Source organism: Pezoporus occidentalis, unplaced genomic scaffold (assembly GCF_034315485.1).
Source record: "Pezoporus occidentalis ecotype Australia unplaced genomic scaffold, CSIRO_AGI_Poc_V1 ctg145, whole genome shotgun sequence".
Taxonomy (NCBI): Eukaryota; Metazoa; Chordata; class Aves; order Psittaciformes; family Psittacidae; genus Pezoporus; species Pezoporus occidentalis.
In genome coordinates this window covers 1,978,811-2,001,186 of record NW_026913263.1, presented here as the reverse complement: position 1 = coordinate 2,001,186, position 22,376 = coordinate 1,978,811, and the positions used below count along the sequence as shown (strand labels likewise).

The 22,376-nt window shown below is 38.7% G+C and overlaps 1 protein-coding gene across 1 annotated transcript; it reads left to right on the top strand.

Annotated features, from left to right (window-relative positions):
- The first annotated feature begins 283 nt into the window (after window positions 1-283).
- On the top strand, window positions 284-20,901 carry LOC134159390 (inter-alpha-trypsin inhibitor heavy chain H3-like). The gene is made up of 22 exons (XM_062610259.1): window positions 284-425; window positions 3,004-3,027; window positions 4,185-4,351; window positions 5,373-5,477; window positions 5,891-6,053; window positions 6,980-7,090; window positions 7,584-7,709; window positions 8,268-8,384; window positions 9,043-9,211; window positions 9,525-9,650; window positions 9,964-10,145; window positions 11,092-11,277; window positions 12,234-12,373; window positions 12,772-12,926; window positions 14,442-14,447; window positions 15,198-15,224; window positions 16,141-16,191; window positions 16,784-16,897; window positions 17,152-17,356; window positions 18,511-18,683; window positions 20,202-20,313; window positions 20,411-20,901. Exons 1-22 carry the CDS (start codon window positions 336-338, stop codon window positions 20,538-20,540), a joined length of 2,679 nt encoding a protein of 892 aa, XP_062466243.1. The 5' UTR covers window positions 284-335; the 3' UTR covers window positions 20,541-20,901.
- The last annotated feature ends 1,475 nt before the right edge of the window (window positions 20,902-22,376 follow it).

The window sequence follows — 22,376 nt, the reverse complement described above, 5'->3', positions numbered from 1 at the left end:
TCATGGTTACAATAAATTTGAGCCAGGGACAGCCTGGGACAGAAAAAATGATGGTTTTCATTGAGAAAAGAAGGGAGTCTGGAGCAGAGATCAATCTCAGGTGCCCGTACAGAAATGGCCACTGAATTTCTGTTTGGAGATATTACATAGAAGAGATGTTGCTGAAATACTGTGTAAATCCTGTTACAGCAAATTCAAAGTTCGGTATTTGATCTTCCCCGGATGCCTAATGTTTAATCCCACTTTTCACACCAGGTTATTTATTAACACTCAATAAACAAAGCATTATATATTTATACACATCGTTCAAATTAGAACCTTACTTGTCTTCCAAAATGGAAAACCATCTATTGCTTTATATTTTATTACTGATTCCCGCTTTTGCATCATCAGATTTTTTCATAACACGTGGCAGAAACATCAAGGTAAGTGATCAACCAGGTATGGGGCTCCTGCTCTTCGTGAGTTAACTTCCTGCCCTTCAGCTGCATTTCTCAGAGCATACAGTGCTGCCACCAGGAGGTTTGTGTTCTCTGTTACCAGCGAGCACATCAGACTTGGGACTCAGGACTCGTTTACCTCTAATCAGCTTCAATTTTCAATCAGCTCTGAAGCTCCCCTGTATCTCTTTTTAAGAACATGGCTTTCCTCTATTTTTCCCTGCCATCACCACATCGTGGTAGAATGTTGTAGTGGTCTTATTTTTAAATGCGTCCAAGGAGCTGACTTTAGCACCTGTGAAGCAATGTAAAATACCAGTGAAAAGATGCCTCCAAGAAGCAGAAAGCAGAGATGTAATATCCAGATAAATACGTCCACTATTTTTCCTATGTAGTACTGAGGAATATGCACAAATACCTAATTTAGTCTTGTGAATTCCCAGAGGTCACTTCAAGTTAACTGTAGGGTATCTGCTGAGTCTTTTAGTCATGCTGTGTTTTCGTTTCCCAAGCTGTAAAATCAGAGCTTCTTTCAGCAAGTACTGTTTTAGGAGCCCTCGTTTGCCTCCCTGTTTTCTTGGGGGTTCAAATTTCTCTTTTCCTTTGCTCTTCCTCTCTAATTTCTATGGACTTTTTGCACCTATATTCTTTGCTGTTTTGCTGACAGCAAAAGAGTCTTAAACAAACCCAGATTTTGTTACTGTTGTGCAGCTTAAAAAAAAAAAAAATCAGTGCAACTGGCAAATATGTGAAAATACCATAGAAACATTTTATCGAGTAACTATAATTACACAAAACAGAGCACATGAAAATCTTGGTTTGGTCTAGAATTGCGTAACATTTTTGAATGGGACACTATAACTTTCTGTCAACATGGCTTAAAATGACCATGATGTTAGTGAGGTCTCTAGCTACATCCAAGTGAATCATTAAGAATGAAAAAAATCACCTAATCCACTCCTCTGTGCAGATCAGCGTCAACTAGAGCAATGAGAATGGCAGAGTACCCCCCAAAATGTCAGAACAGAACTCTTTCAAAACCACTATAGAACCCAGAATTCTGATAAAGAAAATGCACAACAATGATTCTGTAAAATTAATTAAATGCAGGTAAAATGTCTTTTGATTGAGGAGGTAGTATTCAGAATTGCATTATTTGTAACTAAATAACACATTTTTGTAGGTTTTTGTATTCTTAAACTGCTTGGTAATTCCACTTGAATGAAAAGTTTGTACAAAACAGATCAACATCTCAGTTGTTTCCAGCTTTTCATTTCCCAGGGTCCATACCTCAGTTCATGTTTTGTAAGGGGAAATGATTAGCCACAATTACAGTATACATACAGAAAAGACGATACGATTTTTCAAAGGATGGATTTGAAGTGATGCAAACTCTACAGAGACCGTAAGAAAGCCCACATAGGTTTGTGAAACATGAGGGGTGTACACACAGAAATCACCTGCATGGCAGTAGCAGTTTGAAAGATGAACCTAGAGAAATGTACACATGTTCTGGCCAGTCTTACAGAAGTTAAGAAGCCTCTTCCCCAAAACCTTGTGCTACAGTAGATTGAAAAACTCCAGAATCAACAGAAAATCGCCCTCTGTGCTTCAGCTTCCAACCTGTAAAATTCCTAACTGTGAAAGATACCAAAAGCTTTTAATGTACCCAATTGTGTGTACCTGACTTGATACCATGCTGTGTCTTTACCCCCTTGTTTAGTGGAGCAAGTAAACATGCTTGCACAAAATGTCACCCATGAGGTGCTCAGAGCCAAAAAAGATAAGGTTTGTGCAACTGAGCTTATGGGAATTGAGTTACACAAGGCATTACTGTAACGTGATGCAGTGCGTTTGAAGCCTGTTTGCTCTTTCAGAAGAGTACTGTATTTCTGATATTTACACCTACTCTGGGGGCAAATATGCCGAAAAAAATGTTCTAGCAGCTTTTTATTTTAGCTCCATGCAACCTTTCACAGTGACTGCCTCTCCTCTCTCTAAGCCTGCTGTATTACCATCTTACCTGCTCACATTAGAATGACAGGTTGGTTTTATTTGATGTCTCCCCACAGACAACCTATACTTATGGAGGCCGTATTGAGCAGATACCAGTGTGATCTTTAGTCTCAATGACATTTAAACGTGGCACTGAGCACTCAAGCCTTTTCTTCTCACTCTCCCCTCATCTCTCAGGCTGTCCATTACTGGTTTTTAGCTGAAAGAAAACAACTTCTTGTGTCACTTGAGCAAAATACAGAATCAGCAACGTTTAAGCTTTCTCTTTCAGACCCACAGTATTTAAGGTGTACTGACATCAAATTAAAACTAAAAGAGTCACCAGAACTAGGAATGTTATAAGCAAAATATTTATACCTGCCTCAGCTGCCTTCCTCTTCCCTCAAATTTACTTCAGTTTACTAATGAGGACCTTTCTCAAGACTTCCTTCTCCTGGACAACTCTTTGAGTTGGAAGCAGAAGACAACTACATAGGTGCTAAGTGATTTATTTCTAAATGTAGCTTTCCTACCTTAGTAATGATATTTCCTGTTTTTCTCTTTACAGAAGCGAAATGCTGATAATGACTTGGTGAGTAAAGTACGGTTTTGTCCAGGCTACTGAGAAAGATTTATAGTGAGAAAAATATTTCTACTGTATTCACAACGTTTCTGTGTGCCCAGTCTGAGCAAATGGGTGTTTCTGAGAGGGTGTGATGAGCCCGGAGTTGCTTGGTTTAGGCAGTAGGACTGACTAGAAGGATCCTTTCCAAGCTCAGATGGAAACTCCTGGACAATGAATGAAAGAGAATGAACAAAACATTTTTAACCTTACTGTACTTGAATAAATAGCAAAGTTGTTTGAAGTCACCTCTCTCTATGTAACAGACATCCATTCTACATTGGGTGTATTTTTACTTCTATGTTGTACTTATTTCTAAGGAAGGCAAGACACCTCATCTCTGAGGCTGATTCCACTTGGCACCCGGACTCCCATTCAATGCTTAAATGCTTTGATGGCGCGGCGACCTTCTTAACCAGTCAGTCTGAGATCAGGACCACCATAAAAACTGTGTGGTTCTTGCCAATGCTGGTTTTGATGCAGGAATCAGACCTTGCTGTTGTGGACCTGCCTAACGAGCCACATCTGTTGTTACCTATGCTCTCACATAGTCTCCAGCAATCATATTCCTGTGCATTCAAAGAAAATAAGTATTGCCCTACCTGTTTGCTTGTTTAAAGAAGAATGAGCCTCAGTTGTGAGGAAGTTGAGAATAACATTAAATGGAATTTGGAGCCATCTGGAATAATTTAGATCTATTTTTAAACACGATGACTACTTATATCCCTGCTTAACAAGTCATCCACTGAGCTGAGAATTAGATACTAAGAGAGTGAGGCAGCAGTAAGATGTTTTGCTCTTTGAATAACCATAACCAAAAGTGATAGTCTCAGTGGACAAAAACCCCACAGTTCTTCTGATGGCAGAATGTTTGCTGTGGTGGTAGCATTTTGTTATAGAGCCTGTAGCTGTAACTTGTGGAATAGCACCATGACAGCAATGTGATAGATAGCCAAGAAAAAAAAATCACAGCTATGCTCCGGTTCTTATGATTAGGTCTTTCCTGTTTTGCTTTGGAGTGACAGAATGTCCTGCCATGATTTCTTTTTACTAATGTGTTTATGGCTGATTAACAGAGCCTTCAGCGTAACAGCTTTTCTTTGTTTTTGCCATTTTTCAATGTCCAGGTTGTTGATGGGATAGAAATCTCTAGCATGAAAATTGATAGTAAAATAACCTCCCGATTTGCTCACAATGTCATCACCAGTCAAGCTGTCAATCGTGGAAATGTGCACAAAGAAGTCTTCTTTGATGTTGACCTCCCTAAGACAGCCTTCATTACCAACTTCAGCATGTGTGTAATCTTTACAGTATTGTTATCTGTGCAAATGCAACTGGGAGAAACTGAATCCAAATGTTCATTTTCACATTGTCATTTGATAGATTTCTGAATGCCTCTTGGGTAGTTTTCTGGTACTATTAACTTAGCTTGCAAGACACTTAGAGAAAGGCAAACATTGGTACCTCTGTAGAAAAGATGACTAATTTTCAATTATTTCAATTCATCATCATGGACCTTAGGGAATGGGGGGGGGGGCTCTTCTCTGGAGATCCGTTCACCTTTTCAGAAATACCACTTACAGTGGCATTATCAAATCAGAAAAGTTCCATTACTTCATTTCCCTGATGGTATTAAAGCTTAATTTATCTCTTAATTTAAAAATCATACCCGAATGAAATGCAGGAAATAGAATTATTCTTTTACATTAGTACCTTTAGTACAAATATGCAATTCTCACACCATTATGAGTTTTAATTCAGTTTAAACACGTCCATCTGTGCTAATCACACTCTGCCCGTGTTATTTGCAGTGAAAAGAAACAGTAGTTATTAAGGCACAACTACTCTTAATGCACACTGGAACTTGCATTATAGGATGAGATTAATCCCTTATGAAAAATGCCTGTTTAATGCTGTAAGAAGTCTAAGGATGAAGTGTTCAGCTGTAGACAGCTCCATTTGGACAGATGAGTCTCATCCAAGAGTTGGCTTGCCATGAGATGAAACGAGATGGTCAAGCTGCTGAAGCTTAGGAATATGGCAGGTGTAAGTAGTGTTACTATCAGCCCTGTTTTGATCTAATTAGTTTTCAGAGTAAAAATTGGTTTAGATTCTCTTAAGATACTGAGCTCGGAGCTCTTCATTCCATCTAAATCCACTAAGACTAGCTTCAGTGTAAGTGCTCAGATCTTGGCAATGTGAGATTCCTGCAAGTGCTTTCTAGCAAACCAATCAATAAACAGAGAATTGCCTGTAGTAACTTTTTGTGCATTGGTGCAAACCATTCAGCTAAACTAGGACTTTTTCATCTGCAGGACAATTGATGGTGTCACTTACCCTGGAACTATAAAGGAAAAGGAAGCTGCAAAAAAGCAATATGAGAAGGCTGTTTCAAGGGGAGAGACTGCTGGTCTTGTCAAGTAAGAACGATGTCTTGTGTGGCTTCCACACCACCATCCCCTAGCAAATTGTGAGGTTGGAAATACTTTGTTTTGGCGTATTTCTGAAGTTCATTTTTTATGTGAATGAAGAACAATCATTAAGTTAGAGTTACTGTAGTGTAAAATATAAAAAGGAAACACAACTTCTGGCTACACAGGCAGTATCTGCAATTATGAAAGACTTTCTGCAGCTGTCACTGACTTGTGTGACCCATTCCTGGGATTAAGCTCACTGGGAAACTTAAATAGATTCTACAGTTTAAGTATGATCTTAGCAGTAGATCAAGATTCCCATCTTTGTTTTACCCCTTTTTGAAAATCATACTCCACCAACCCAAACAATAAATACTGTGAAAGATGATATAGTATTTTTCTTACCCGCTTAAATACAGAGCTTCAGGAAGAAAAACAGAAAAGTTCACTGTCTCAGTCAACATTGAAGCAGCCAGTAAAGTCACTTTTGAGCTCACATATGAGGAACTCCTGAAACGACAGTTTGGAAGATATGAGATGTTCATCAAAGTAAAACCAAAACAGCTTGTCAAAGATTTTGAGGTAAATGGCGAGGTGTATCAATTTGGCCTGTAACTTAAGAGATGATGAAATTCTGTACATCTGTTGAAAGTGGAGTACCATGGTCATTCCCATTGGTTCACAGGTGAGCTAAAGGCCCATACTTTATTCATATTTCTAATGAATCACATGGGAAGTCCACACCAGTACGCGTTAGTGCAGGTTTTCATTTGTAAGCCTGACAAATTACTCAGCTACTAAGCCTCCAAAAGAAATAATGTACAGAAACCTGGAAAAGCCATTGTGATGCCTTGAGGTAAAAATAAAACCAGCAGCTTTTATAAATGCTTTTACAACATAAACTACACCTTTCACACATCACCATGAAACAACATAATCTTAAATTACAGTGATACAGGTATCGCATTCTAGAATACCGTGACTTTTGTGGGCCAAAACTTGCCTTTGATCATTCCTATTGCCTTGCTAAAACCTAGCTCTAAGGCAAAGCTTTTCTGGTTTATATGCCCAGAAAATTCTGTGTAAAAATCATTACGAGACTCAGCATCTAGAAGAGCCAGTGCAGCAGCATTTAAACACACTATGACAGAAGGCATACTGAAATATATTGGGCACAACTCACACCTAATGGCTGGGTTATATTTTTGAAGGACTTGAGTATTTATTGAATTTTTACAAAATTCCAGTATCAAATTATATTTCTATTAAAGTGTATTTGTTTCTAGCTTTGATTTTAACTTCTCTATATAAAAGGGCCTGTTTGGCAGATGGTGTGTCCACACAAGTGTGGTTTTGCACTGCCATTCTAAATTGTAAGAGTAAATTTCTTTTGATCTTATGAAAATCCCTCTTTCACATGTGTAGTTGCCTGCTGATCCTCCTGGAAATGGCTGTATTGATATGTTGTGAGGTAATCAATGACAATGAATTTTCAATTAATATTTCAGATTGAAGTAAGTATCTTTGAGCCCCAGGGTATCACTGAGCTGGAAGCAGAAGGGACATTCATCACCAATGAGCTGCAAAATACCATTAAAAAAACTCTTTCAGAGAAAAAGGTAAATGGCTACTGCATTCCATAATGTATTATGGTTACAATTCTGAAATAAGAATGCCAGTGCTACCAATGGAAGTGAGAGGAATAAAAATAGGTGAAATGCAGTAAAGGCTTGTCTGTGCAAATGAGCTTACACTTCCAAGCTACCAAGTTGAAGGCCATCCCCATGCAGTTCAGAAGCCACATAGCTGTTAAGCATGGTACTGTACCTAAACCAGTAGGCCCTGTCTCACACCAGTAATTGAAAACCTGAATACTGATGGGGAAGTAAACACATGAAGAAAGCTCTAGAGAGCAGCCTTCACATATCAGTTACTCATCAATAAATATATAAATACATACAGATACAAACTAATACCTAACCTGATAAACAAGGTTAGTCTCATATCTGTGAATATAAATATAGCAGCTCTACAAAAATGCAAATGTCTTTGTGTTCTGCAAGTACCTTTCAGCTGTTGAGGTTCAGATCTAATGAAGGCATTTCTTTTCAGGGGCATATCTCCTTCAAGCCGACTCTTGATCAGCAGCGAACCTGTGCAAATTGCTCACAGTCTGCCTTGGATGGGGATTTTACTGTAAGATACGATGTGAAGAGAACAACTCCAGATAATTTGCAGGTAAATCTGACAGCTGGAAATTTTGAGCTGTTGAACAGCCTAGCCTGTGTAGTAAAGCTCAGGGAGCAGCAAGGGCCAGGAGTTCCCTAAAGGACAGGTTGCTGAATGTGTCAAGACAGCTGACAAGCGCAAGGGATTCACCAGCCATGATGAGCCCACTCCCCACAGTACCTAAGCAAGGTAGACCCAGAAACATTAGTCAAATTAAACTGAGAATCCAGGTCACCACACAAGTTTGTGATGATGAGGCAGCCCAGTGTCAAGGTGAGAAGTCAGTCTGCAGGGTGGGATTCAAATCAGTGGAGTCCATGGACAGATATGGCTGTGACACAGCTGGAGACAGGCATTCTTACAGTGTAGCTCAAGCAGGGACCAAAGGCCTAAGCTTGTGCTTAAATGAAGCCCCTGGCCCTGTGAACTGAGATAGAACTGGTCAAGGGGTGACTTTAAAACCTTTTTAGTCCTCTTAGGGGCCAGACGCCAAATGAAAGTAATTTATTCTTTATCTGGTTTATGATATAGAAAAGTGGTTTTGTTTTGGCTTTTTTTTTTTTTCAGATTGTCAATGGCTACTTCGTGCACTTCTTTGCACCAACAAATCTTCCAAAGTTGAGCAAGAATGTTATTTTTGTAATAGATATTAGTGGTTCAATGTCTGGAAGAGAAATAGAACAGGTAAGTTATTACGTTACTATGGAGTCCCAGTGAAAGAGCCTCTGTTGTGATGGAAGGGACAGGGAGGCTGATAGTGCATGAGCACTGCTTCAACTGCACCAGGTGGTTTTATGCTGTAACCTCTCTAATACGCAGAACCATAAGTACTGTTGTGAAGCATTACTGTAGAACAAAATTCTATATATTTAGGCTGTATTTACTTGTATTATGTGCATTATCTATGTTGTTCATTCTGTTTCCTCTAGGAAGCGGCAGCTCTTTTCATAGGACTCCTCATTCCAAGATAATGCTCAGAGTTTTCAGGTTTCTGTGCATCAAAATATCCATGCTTGCTTGCATGGGAGCTTCTCCACGACCATTTCCCATCGCTTTCTATTTGCTGTGCCAGCTTACCTCAGTGTAAGCAACAGTCCATGGGCTGAAACTTGATTTTCCTCTCGGCTGCAAAGATTTAGCAGATGTAATTGCAACTGGCTGACTTCATTAGAGTGATTGTGAAATAGACACAGGGACTGGCAAGGGCAGAACAAGCTCAGAATATTTGCACCACTGTGTAAAAGTTAAAAATACCAAGTGCTGAGACATTAATCATGTAAAATCTGTAATCACCTCTTTCATTAAATGTTAAGCCATACATTTAAATCTCTTTGTCTTACAGACAAGAGAAGCACTTCTAAAAATCTTAGATGACATGAAAGAAGATGACTTCTTCAATTTCATACTGTTTGGCAGTGAAGTACACACCTGGAAAGAAACGTTAATCAAAGCCACTCAAGAGAATTTAGATGAAGCAAGGAAGTTTGTTCGGGGCATTGACACTGCAGGCAGTAAGCACTTTACTGAAATTGCCTATAGGTCTTTGTGTAAATTAATTTATCAGGTCAGTCTGTGAACATGATGCTAAAAATCTTCATATTTTTAATCCTGATGAGATGCTCCTAAAGGTGAAATTTACTCTGTAACATCTATTTGTCCTTATATTTCCAAAATCCAGGTATTTTTCTATCTAAACATCTCCCTGCTTGCAAACCCAAATCTTTAATTTTCATACTGCAATGAGACCTCATAAGATTCCAGTGAAAAGGGGGCCTTTATTTTGACTGTTTATGCTGAAACCAAATTTCTATGTCTGCCTTGCAGTGACAAATTTACATGGTGGCATAATGAGGGGAATTGATATGCTGAATGCTGCTCATGAAGGAAACCTAGTGCCCAAGAGAAGTGCTTCCATAGTTATCATGTTAACAGATGGCCAACCAAACGTAGGTAAGTTTGTGTTGGATGGAATAATAAAGAGTGTGAATTAGCTAACAAAAAAACCCAACAAAAAAACAACAAAAAAAAGCCAACAAAAAACCCAATGACAAAAAACCCCAACCAACAACTAAGTTAAAATTTGCCTCCACCTTTGACTTATGGATGTTTTAATGATTTAAATGCTGCTGTACCAGCAGCATACTACTAAAGCAAGTTTTTGATAATGGCTGCTAGGGAACCCGAACATGACTATTCACATTTCATTTTGTGATCGTTTTATCTATTTAAGAAGAAAACTGAAACATTTTCTGGTTTGATGCAGGCATATCAAATACTCAGGAAATCCAGGCACATGTGAAAAAAGCCATTGAAGGAAAATATCCCTTATACAATCTTGGGTTTGGCTATGGCGTTGACTACAACTTCTTGGAGAAGATGGCACTGGAGAATAAAGGACTGGCCCGTCGCATTTATCCTGACTCTGATGCAGCTTTACAGCTTCAGGTACAGTAATCACTGCTTACATTAGATGAGAGATACATTAATTCAGGCAACTATACAGACATTCTTATTTTGAAGTAATCCAAATCCCAAAGTGTAATCTCCTACTGAGATACTCGAGTCTGCTGTAATCAGAATATTAGTTACATTTAATGTTCCCCTTCCCTTATATAAGCAGACAGTGGAAGGGAGATACCCTGGGCTATGGAAGAGGGTTTAAAACTTGGTATAGGGTGACACAAGTCATGGTTCTGAAGGACACTTTGGTATGCAACAAGATTGCTGCAGTCATTTTCTCTCCTGCATCTCATAGATCATGTAGTTAATGTCATGTCAAGGGAAGAGAAGGATGACAAAGCATAAGGACTCTAGATACTCTAAGAACTTTCTGCATATCTTACCGTACCTTTGAAGCATTTTAGTCATACAAGGCATAAGAACAGGTATAGGCAGTACAGAACTGACCTCTTTTATTTCTCACATTCCAATGGCAGCCATTTGAAAATGTCACCAAATAATTTAGATGCTGGATTTCATTGCAAGCTCTGCCAAAATAAAATACCTAGTCTCCTTTGGCTTATGTCATCATTTGAGACTCTGCAGAGAATAGATCTAGAAACTGATTTCTATCAAACAGGGGGAAGCCTGGGATCCCTCTTGATTAACACTGGTGGACCTTGTCATCCACAGCACATTGTTCTCAGATTTTTTTCCTCACTCTTAATGACACTGCAGAGCTGGTATGACCTTTCTCATCTCCACTTTTTGTAGATTTTTAGGCCTTGTACTCTGAGATTTAACTGAACATTTAAATATTTTTTTCTAAAATACTCTTTCAGCTTTCATTGCTGGGTAGCAGGGTGTTTCTGGGCACAGATTTACCTATGAGTTACAGAAACAATGATAGGTAAATGGTTTTCTTTTTCTTTTTTGTCTTTTCATCCTGTAGGGGTTTTATGATGAGGTGTCAAATCCCATGCTCACTGATGTGGAGTTAAACTACCCAGAAAATGAAATATCAGACCTAACTAGAAACAGTTTTAAGCATTTCTATGATGGATCTGAGATTGTGGTGGCTGGACGCTTAATAGACAACAACCAAAACCATTTGACTGCAGATGTGAGAGGTGAAGGTGTAAGTGTGGATTTCTTTGACTTACATAAGGTTCACAAAATGTTTGCAAGCCCAAAGCTGGCAATACTAAAAATATTTACTGGTATTTCTTTACCTCAGTGACACGTTGTGTTACTGCATGTGTGAGAAACTAAATGCACCAAAGTAATTACTTTTAACACTGAAAATTACTTGCCTAACTCAGTCTGGTATGAGAGGGTCAGTCTTAAACAACTTTGTGCAGTGATTGAATTATATTTGCTAATAGATTTAACTATCTCTTTTTAGTTTAGTCTCTAAATACCCTACCTTGTTCTTTCAGGAGCCAAATGTTCAGTGTGACAGACATTAGTCTTCACTGGGAAAAGAAAACTGATAGATAAGACAGCTGAATATTTGAAATCGTTTCCTCTTAAAATAGGCAAAATCTACTTCTAATACAAATGAAGTGATCTAAATACCTCTCCAGATCTGAATTCTGTAAAAAAATTTTCCCCTGATATTCAAGAAACACAACACAAACATATTATAGATCATGTTATCTTAAATATTGTGAACTGCACATATGCCGTGTGCACTGTGATGTAGTACATATATTATATGAAATTAGGTATATTTCAAATGTAAATAATGTATTATTAGAAAGTTAGCCAGCACATCTGCTTTAACTGGTTCCTGTGTGAAATCAGGACCATAATCAAAGTTCTTTAAATCCTGAGTAGCCAAATTCTAGTGAACACAACTGCCATGTGAATTTGGAAACAGCATTATGGCCTACAGTGTACACTACTAACCTTCACAGAAGCAATGGAACAAAGATCCTGATACAACACTAACAATTTCCTGGGCAAGTGTCAGTGTGGGACCAGTCTGGTTTTCAATTTAATAACATTTTCAGATGTGAAAGTCTTGATCTGGGCACGTTCTGGAAGTTTCTGGCTATTTAGGATACAGGGAAGTTTCCTTACTCCTAACAGGCTAATGATGCCCTGTCATATACTACACAACAAGATGCTGAGGAAACAGCTAAAGCTTTCCAAGAACAAGAATACATATTTGGAGAGTACATTGAAAGGCTCTGGGCTTATCTCACCATTGAACAACTCCTAGAAAAACGGTAATTATATCTAAGATAACAGCTATGAACCCTTTTAAGCTATCTGACTGGTGCAGCTTCTGGGATGGGAAGCTGAAATTCACTTCAAACTGAGGTGCCAATGAGAAACCACAAAAACTGGTAAGAAAAATATCCCAATCTGTTCTCCTCCCCAGCCTCAGTATTCCTGTTTCAGGTTGCAAATTACACAGTTTAAAATTACTGCAAATATAAAGCACAGTTTTGCCTTTTTCTTGGATACCCAGTGGAATCAGAAGTGCTCTTAAGACTGTAACAAATATTCCTTATTGATAAGTTACCTGCAGAGAAACAACTTCAGTTTAAAGAAAAATATTTAATCCAGAGTTCAGTGAGTAATGTAGCCATCACTCATGCCAAGAGTCTCTCCCTGTATTCAGTATTGCAGCTACAGGAGAAGAAAAGGAGAATCTTACAGCCGAAGCCTTGGATCTCTCACTAAAATACAAGTTTGTAACACCACTGACATCCATGGTGGTAACAAAGCCAGAAGACTATGACAATAAAGATGGGATTGCTGATAAACCCATTGAAGGTATAGGCATTTTCACAATTGTACTTTATTTGAGCATCCAAGTTCCTTTGATGTTCCCCTACAGAAAGGCTTTTGTATGGACACAGTTTTAAACATGTATCTGAAAAATCTATTTTCTAAGCCTTGCACTTGTGAGGTTTACGTAAAATAACTTACCATTGTAAAGCTCATTTCCATCAAGCCATCCTTCATTACTGAACTGCACAGGCAAAATACTAGAAATTCAAAATAAGTGTAACTTTAAGCTAAATATATAAAGTATTTTAGATCAAAAAAAACAAAAAGCAAGAAGCAGTTCTAATGATCAGATATATTCGGTGTAGTTCATATCACTTTCTCCTTTATTTTTCTACATATTTCAGTTTAGGGGTGTATGTAGTAACATCTTTCTACATAAAATGGGAAAATCTGCATGGGATCTTCCTTGTACGGGATATATCAGGTTGTAAAAAGGAGATCATACCTGTAAAACACAGTATTCATATATATTGCAGAAAGAGAAGCAATGATACTGAAAACGCACTTGTTCTTAGTTCCTCTGATCTTTTATTTCATTATGAACTCCTTGCTCGGTAACACTGTGCTTTCATCCAGTTCAGCTGCTTTGTTTAGCCTCTGTGAAATGAAGCAACTGTTCCTCTTTAGCAAAGTAAGGCCAAATGCTACCTGGTCGATGCACCCTGAAGTCACCTCACCCTCATCTGTATGTGTTGCTCAGGCCATCCTCTTCTCTCCCTCACTCAACAGGTCTGACAAACTGCTTGTGAGGCTTTTCAATCTGTTCTACTAACAGCCATTAATTTTTCCACAAACTTTTGCTTAGCACCCCTAAGTTTAAATTTACAGCTGGATTCCATAAAATGGAAAACATACCCAAACGTTTGACAGAATTGGCATCTGCTCAGAGCCATCTTCAGCTCTTTGCTTCCCCTTCCCAGGTGTTTGTAGTACAAAGGCCTCTTTCCAAGTAAATCCCCTTTGTGTATAGAAAATGTAGAGCAGTAATAGGAGAAAATGCTTAAAACACTGCTGCTGTATAAGAAAAGAAAATAAGTTTTGCACACCCTAGAGTCTAGATTCACAAAAAAAGACTATTGAATCATCCAGTCAGTACTAATAAATGATGCAAATGTCTTGAAAACCACAAAAGAGTAAACCCAATAGATACATTTTGCAATGTGGAAATGGCATAACAATAAACCAATTACTAATTGTGCTCATTGTATGCATAATCACATTTCTGCTGCCTCACATAACAGCTTTTTACTTTCAGTGTGTTTTTGTTTGACCTGCACATATTGAGTTGTATCATTGGGAAGATTGCAATTGTAAAATACTAAAGATATCCAGTTGAATTGTCCATCAGCTGGTTTGTTTGGTTTTTTTTTTGTTTATTTGGGGTTGTTTTTCTTAGCATATGTTTTAACAGGGTCAGAATCCTTCCTGTTTAATTACACAACTGAAATAAAATTCCTGTTTTTCTTCCTTTTACTTCTCCCTTGCCCATGGGAACAGCTGAAGGTATGTACGTTTCTTATTAAATTTACTTAATATTTTTAACTGTTAGAGATGGATTTCCTGCATCACTCACCTTATCTAGGACACAGTATTTTAATACAATTCTTGGCGAATAAATCAGGAGTGTGTTATAAGTAGATTAAAAGCTTTTCAGCTGGAAAAATCTGTAAATACAATTTTCAGCATTGTTCCTCCTATCTCAGATCATTTCACCATCCTACCACCACAAAATTCAGGTCCAGTACAAAGAAGTTTTCCAGGGCTAGCACTGTCAACTCCCAGATCCCTGAGTGTTGCAGTCTCTCATACAGAGATGTCTTCATTGATACTGTGATTGCTGCTACTTCAGCACAAAGCCCTTGTCTTCAAACACACCCCATAGCTTCAGCTGTAAAAAGAGTAGAAGACTAGAAAAATGTGGAAGCAGGTGGGAAATCATACTGATTTCCCAGTCGTGCACCTTAGAACAAGAGGGCACAGAGGTATTGGAGAAGAGCAGGTTGTCCCAGCAAATTCCAGGCCTTTGGAGAAGTAACATTTTTGCTGAGGATCAGTGTGCTTCCTGCCTGTTTATGGCATGGGTATGCAGTACTATGCTGACTGGTTTGACTGACTTTTTCTTTTTTTAAATATTTAGAATTTTATCCATAAATACAAGGTTTTGGAGTTGGTTTCGGTGGAAGGAAGGAAGGAAGTGGGAGATTGTTTTTGATTCCTTCTAGCCTCTAAAATAACATTTTGTTTCATTCACAGCACAGGCTGCCACAGCTGCTAGGCTGGGTAAGTCGTTAGTTTTAAGTTTCTGATGAAGCAGCATCTGTCATAGGAAATTGATTCAATCAACTGAAATTAGTGGAGAGACAGAAACTGCCTTTTTTTGTGTTTTGACAAAAGCTAATAAGTTCTGCTCCTGCTACAATGTTGCTCACTGCTAAAACCACTTACAGGTTGAAAAATACCAGATTTAACAGTTTCAACTAAATAGCTTTTAAGGAGTAAATGGCAGTTCACCAAACCACCTTTTTTTCCTGAAAGCTGTTTTCCCAAGAGCAGATGGTGGACTTGAACTTGCATCTCCTCTGGAATTACATAAAGCAAGGGACTATGATATCAGCATCTCTGACTAAATTAGTATGTTCAGTTACTTATACAGAAAGAATTTATATGAGAGAGAGAGAGCATGCAACAGGCCCTTCAGATTGCTGGCTGGGCAATGAGAGAAATGAGAGAATTATGAAGTTTTTGCTCTGGCAGTTAGATTCCATCTCTCTTAATCTCTCTTTTTACTTGTTTTTCCTCAAGTCTTCATTGAAAAGACTTAAATTTATTCTGGAAAAAAAATAATGTCAAAACCTCATACGTATTCAGTGGGTGATGTCACCTTTCCTTGCTGATACACAGCTTAATCCTGAAGTCTAAGACGTTTGTGTCCTACAGCTACATTACTTGGGTCTTGTGGAAACACTGTAAGCAATTTAGACTACAACTGAAATCTATCTCTGAAGCTTTTCTTGATTCAAAAAGGACACAAACTGTCATTCCATGTATTATATGCTCTAAAAACTAGGATGGAATTAGCAATTTGCCTAGCACATTAACTTCCTGACATCTTAGAGGTACTGTGCAGATAGTGTGTAAAAATTCATTTTGATGTGAGCTTTTTAACTTTTTTTTTTTCTCTTCACTCTCTCTGCAGTTCCACAGGTATCTTACCTGTACAGGTCACAGCCCACATGGCATACTAGTGGTGAGTAATGTCTGCATAGAAGGAGAACAGAGAGCGTATTTAATTGTACAAGTCTTATGAGTCTTTCAGATAATTCCCTTCCACATAAGCAGACATTTTTTATTTCGAAGGGGCTGGTATTTTAATTTGCTTTAAACATCTCTAAATGTGTTCTAAAGATCAAGTCACTGAGATTATACATGAGCATCTTCTTAGTCCTCCCCATTGCTAGACTTAGTGTTGGGAACTGCCTGTTCTCCATATGAGCTTCCAGCCCTCAGTAGTACTTTCATGGCTCTCAGAGATCAGCACTTCGAGGTGGCCATCCTGAACCTACAATCCATGTGCCAAATTTCCCAGTGGTTGAGAGACACGGGATATATGTCATTTACCTGGGAAAGATGAGGGGAAAAAGGATGTAGTTCCTTTGGGGGAGATGGTAGCAGCTTCCTTGGGACCCCACCATTCCTTTGGAGGATGGACTGGACTGAGCTGGCCATCCAGCTTGTACAGGGACTAGTCCTCAGCAGTTCCAGCATCACAACATTAAATGTTCATGTGGAACTTTAAACCTGTGTATCACTGTACAAATACCAGTGATTTGCCTCTGCAGTTGATGGAGATCCACACTTCATTATATCGGTGCCAGAAAAAGAAGATGCCATTTGTTTCAATATCAATGAAAACCCAGGAGCTGTGTTAAATTTAATAACTGACCCAGTTACAGGTGAGTTTTATTTTAAATTCTTTGTGCTTTATGAAATATTAAACTTTTGTCAAGAAAATCTTGTTGTCTGTGGAAAGCCACAGAGCAGTCCCCAGAGCTTTATTCTACTTTGGCACAAATATGGCCGAGGGGTTCTGATCTGGTTTTCACCTCGTGTTTGTTTCCTCGAGTTGTTAAAATTTCCATGACATTCCTTGACATCAGTTGATCAGGCCCTATTTACATAGAACATTGATGTTTCCTTTTTATACTAGGCATCACAGTCAATGGAGAACTCATTGGTGATAAGAGAGCAAACAGTGATGCAAAGATCCAAAACACATATTTTGGAAAACTTGGCATTGCAAATAAGTACCTGGATTTAAAGCTGACAGTAACTCCTGAGAAGATCACAGTTCAGAATGGCAATGAAAAAACAGGTTTCTCCTGGCTTGACTCAGTCACCTTGCAACAAGAAGGGTAAGGCTTGCAGAAACAGTATCAGGCTTCTCTATTACTGTGTACAGGGTTTTTAGCATTGATCAATAACAGACTTTTAAGATTTGTTGTCTGAATATACAAAAGAAACTGAATTGAGTCCTGCTGTGTCCTGCTTTCCACTTTGTTGTGTAACTGCTGAATCAGTTTCTCTGCTTGGAATAAGTAAAGAGTTCTCCCTGATTGTCTACTCCTACAACTAAGGTAAAACTAGATTTGGTACTGTGCTTAATGCAACAGTGTCTTACAAACACTTACAGAGTAATTTCAGACAGTGTGTGTAGTCTTTTAAGCAAAACCAGAATAATGTGCTGTAAACAATCTCCATTTTAAGAAACAGAAAATGTGGTAATCATAGAATAAGTACATTTTTCCCTGTCAGCAGATACATTATTCATGAGATTTATCTATTATTTGTACCTGGGCCAAACAAAGTTTAGAAAAGGAATAGCCAGCATCAACTCCTCCTCCTCCTTTACATTTTCATTGTGTACCTGGAACGAAACTACCATCTTCTCAAAGCATGGCACTGCAGCAGAAGGAGCACTGGAGCAGAAATGCTATTCATACAGCAGGCTCATTTTTTATTGAAATAGCGACTTGAATGCTATCACTTACACAATCAGAAGCAAATCTTCGGTGTCCCAGCACTTGCCTAGACAGTTCAGCCATTGCCTTTTCTGAAAACCAAAAGGAAAAGGTGTCAGCATCCAGGCAAGGAAATGATGGTTTTATCACATTGCAGGGGGGTTGGACTAGATGACCTCTGAAGGTCCCTCCCAGCAACAACTTCTATGATTCTATCAATAACATTTTGATTTACAGCATGAGGTGACATTTCTATATATCACAAACCTATCTGTGATTAATTGTGCTGGTATAAGACAAGTTTTGGTAGAAACATCTTGTTGAAAAGTTTAAAGCTAGCCTGCTCTTACAGTGTACTTCAGTAGGAGTCTTTGGCTGTCTGTGAGCGCACACCGATTCACATGGACCAAAATAGGCAGCAAAACCTCTCTTTTAATAAACACCGAGGAACTGATAAAGTCGTGTTTTTTTGTAGGACCTGTTTCTTCTCATTGCTGTTAACTCAGGGAAGCACAATGCCCTAAGTCAAGTTTCTCTTTGTTCCTCAGTTTAACTTTGGTAATTAACAGAAAAAGAAATGTGGTGCTCACAATGGGCAGCGGTGCCTCCTTTGTTATTGTTTTGCACCAAGTGTGGAAGAAACATCCTCTGCACCAAGATTTCCTGGGACTGTATACATTGGAAAGTGACAAACTGTCTGAACAGACCCATGGACTATTAGGTATGGCTTCATTTAGTGTTTTCATGCTTGTTTTTCCTTACGAGGCTATATGATTTGTAGGCACAGTCTTGTAGTTAGGCTTTCTGAATTGAGATAGCATTGGAAAAGTGACATTGATTGGCTGTATTAAGATTTCTGGCAAAACATTCTGAGCTCAGACTTTATGCATTATCTTTTCATAAACTCTGCTACTGCTGCTGAAATAATAAGCATCCACTGTCCTCACTGGTATCTTTGAACCTCTTTAAACTATCTACGGATTATTTTCTTTCTTACTACACTATTCTCCCTGTTTCTTGGGTGGTTTGAGCTCTCCTTTCTCCTAAGCACAAACACTCTGAGAAAAATGCTCGCTGGAATTTGCTAAACCTCAGTTAGTGCATCCTTGTAAGGAACAAAGTTGTTAAGGTATATCTTGATTTATTAGTATATATCAATGTCACAGAATGTCTTGCATTGGCTAAGGTTTTCCTCATGTCAGCTAACATTCTTTATTCTAGTAGAAGGCAAAGTTGCTAATTCAGGGATCAAAATTTTGACCCCATTGAATGCTGCTTTGTCAGTGTAGTGAGTTTGGTGATGTGCATTCTCTGTTGGAAAATACACAGGTAGCAGCCATTTTCCCTTGCCTCCCAGTTTTCACTTACAAAATGAGGCAAGGGCTGCAAACATTCACTTTGGGTCAATAAGTTTACTCATTGTGGAAAATAATGAACTGCTACTCTTCTCAGTCTCGATATGCACTTGGAGGCCCAAGGAGAGTGAGCAAAGGTGTATCACTGGTGGTACCTTCGACATGCTGGAACGAAACAGAAAAGGAGCAGAATAAGGATGGAATGTTATTTATGCCTTCCTGCTCCATGGTCCTCATACATGATCTCTCCACACAGAAATTACTCTGCTGTTATGTGAATTGCAAGTAGGAAAAAAATTGTGCAGGGCCCACATGATGTGAGTACACCAGGTTATATACAGTTCAGTCACTTAAACCCCTTATCTCTATTTTCATCATCTTTGACTTTGCCCCTGTACTATACTAAGCAATCTAAAATCTCTGCACATTGTAGCACTCAAAGCACCAACAGCATCCTGCATCAGCCCAGACAGGGGAAAAGTGTGTGAAAGCTCACCCTGGAAGGAGTGTGAAAATTCTTTAGGTGTCAGCCTTATTCCAAGCATAATCACATTCAAGAGTTTCAGAGCTCAACACATGTACTGTTTGATACAAAAAAAGCTAATGACTTTGAGAGTATGTAATAAATACAACTGAATAGACAAGACACAAAATGAGGAAGTCATAAAGGATATCTAGAAAAGGCTAATTTTACTGTGCACTCAGAAGTTGGAATTTACATCCAGATACACAGAGAATTCTTGCATGTGTTCAGCCTTACTCAAAACCTGGTGTTTGCTTATCAATTCAAAACTCTGCAGGGGCATGGAAAGCAGCACAGGAATGCAGAACTGTTTTAGTGTGTGCAACATGCCTGAAATGGTAATTTTGACTTCTATTTTTAGGACAGTTTTTCCACCCCATTGACTTCACCATACTTGAAATTCATCCCGGGTCTGATCCTAAGAAACCAGATGCCACTATGATTGTTAAAAACAATGAACTGACAGTTACAAGGTAAACAATAATTAAGTCCTTAGCAAAGACTTAGGAAAGGTTACTTTGTCAAAGTGTTTCTGCTTCCATACTCACATCACGGTGTTTCTCCTTTCAGGGGCTGGCAGAGGGATTACAGAATCGATCCGAAGCGCGGTGTCGATATCCCTTGCTGGTTTGTTCATAACAACGGAGCTGGGCTGATAGATGGTGTTCATACGGACTATATTGTTTCCAGCCTGTTTTAAACAGCTACAACTTCCTCCAAATTCATGGGTATAAGGAGTATTTGTCTGAAAGAATAGTTTTTTCAATGTTTAAGATCTGCTAAACATACACAAGCTTTACTGTGTTTGGCAGTGCCAGTGTATGGTGGATTCTCACAGAGAGTTTTAGTGCATATTTGATCCAACCCGAGGTGCTGTATAGCTATTCTGCCTGTGTGCACAGATATCACTCATCCTCTGAAGCATCTTACTGAATTCATTTACTAGTTTTAACGTCCTGACTTGAGATTTGACTTTGTAAAACATAACAGAAACATTCTACCCAAGTTTAAATCAGTAACTGAGTGTCAGGAGTGATTTTAATAAAAGCATCGGTACTTAATGCCTTGTCCTATTATTCCAACAGCTGTCAGTGTTTCCCAAAGTCCAGGATACCAGATGCATTTAGAAGTTCAGCAGAAGACAGCTGACAGTCCAGCATCTATTTCAGGATATTTCTATAGTAATTCAAACCAACTGACACTTGACTGCATAGTGCTAGAGGGCTGGTGCAGGGCCATCGCTCTAGACGACTGTTAGCATCCAGAATGCCTGTATTTTAGTGTTTTAATTTGAATCTAACTTGTGAATGGCCAAATCTTTATAAAATAATGAAATGCCACAGTTCCAAACAGCACTAAGATTTAAGGAATAGAACCTGGCTTTTGGACAGTATCTTTTTTGTTTGTGAAATTTTACTGAAAGGTCATTACAATCTTCCAGTAAAATTCCTCCCTCCATTGCCGTAACTGAATTTATGCACATATTTTAGGACTAAAAGTGTCCCATTTGTTTATATATTCACGTTGTACTGGAAGAAATTGTAAGCTATTAGTTCTAAAGCAAAAACATAAGTGTATTTCTTACTTGAGATTTCTTTAATCAGCTGTAGCAACGTAACTGTGGTCTCAAATGGCAAACTACAAATTTCCCAATTATACAACAAGGAGAGAAAGGCTGCATGTGGGAAATGAGAATGCAGACACACATGAGGAAAGAGGAATCTAGTGTGAAAAACAGAGAAGACATAAGATGTGGTGAGTTAAATTGAAAGAACAGACGTAGATGTGAACAATGCAAATCAAAGAGGAATAAAATAGAAGAAAAATACACTCACTGTTAAATTTCTGGGAGAGGCAGGCCTTCTCCAAGGACAAAATCGTTCTCCAGAAGAAGAAATTTTGCAGAAGAAGAAAAAAAAAAAATCAATTCTTGAAGGGAGGGGGGAGTCCCACAGTGGGTAGATGTCTCTGCCTGCTAAATTCAGGCAAAAGTGATGAAGGAAAACAGTAGTTTCTACAGAAGGTTTAAAGTTACTGAAAAATGAGCAAAGTTCATGCACACGGCAACACCGGGCACAGGCTCAGCTACAGCTTTCCTCTCTTACTTCATGAGGATGAGGCAAATCTCCAGAGGTGGCTGGAGCCTTGTTGGCCATGACTGAATTGTCAGCCAGAGGCTGACCTCAGGGGCTGGAGTCTGCTCTGCATTGCTTCTGCACAGGCTGAGGCACTCCTGCTTACACCAGAGACAGAAAAATCCCCTTTTAATATGTAGTTCTTCCAAGATTCTGGCAAGGTAGGAGATAACCACAAATGTAACTACAGGTAACAATAAGGGGAGAGAGTAGCAGACAGATGGCTTAGTTAGATAGTTAGACAAAACTTTTACTCCTACCGCTGACATGGAGACACCCTATAACTAGAAGCAGGGAGCTTCTAATTTGCAGTAAGTCCGCTGATAAAACCCAGCATCATCAGAATGTAATCCAAACATCAAGTTCATTTATAACAGAAATAATCTCTCGCCTTTCAAACT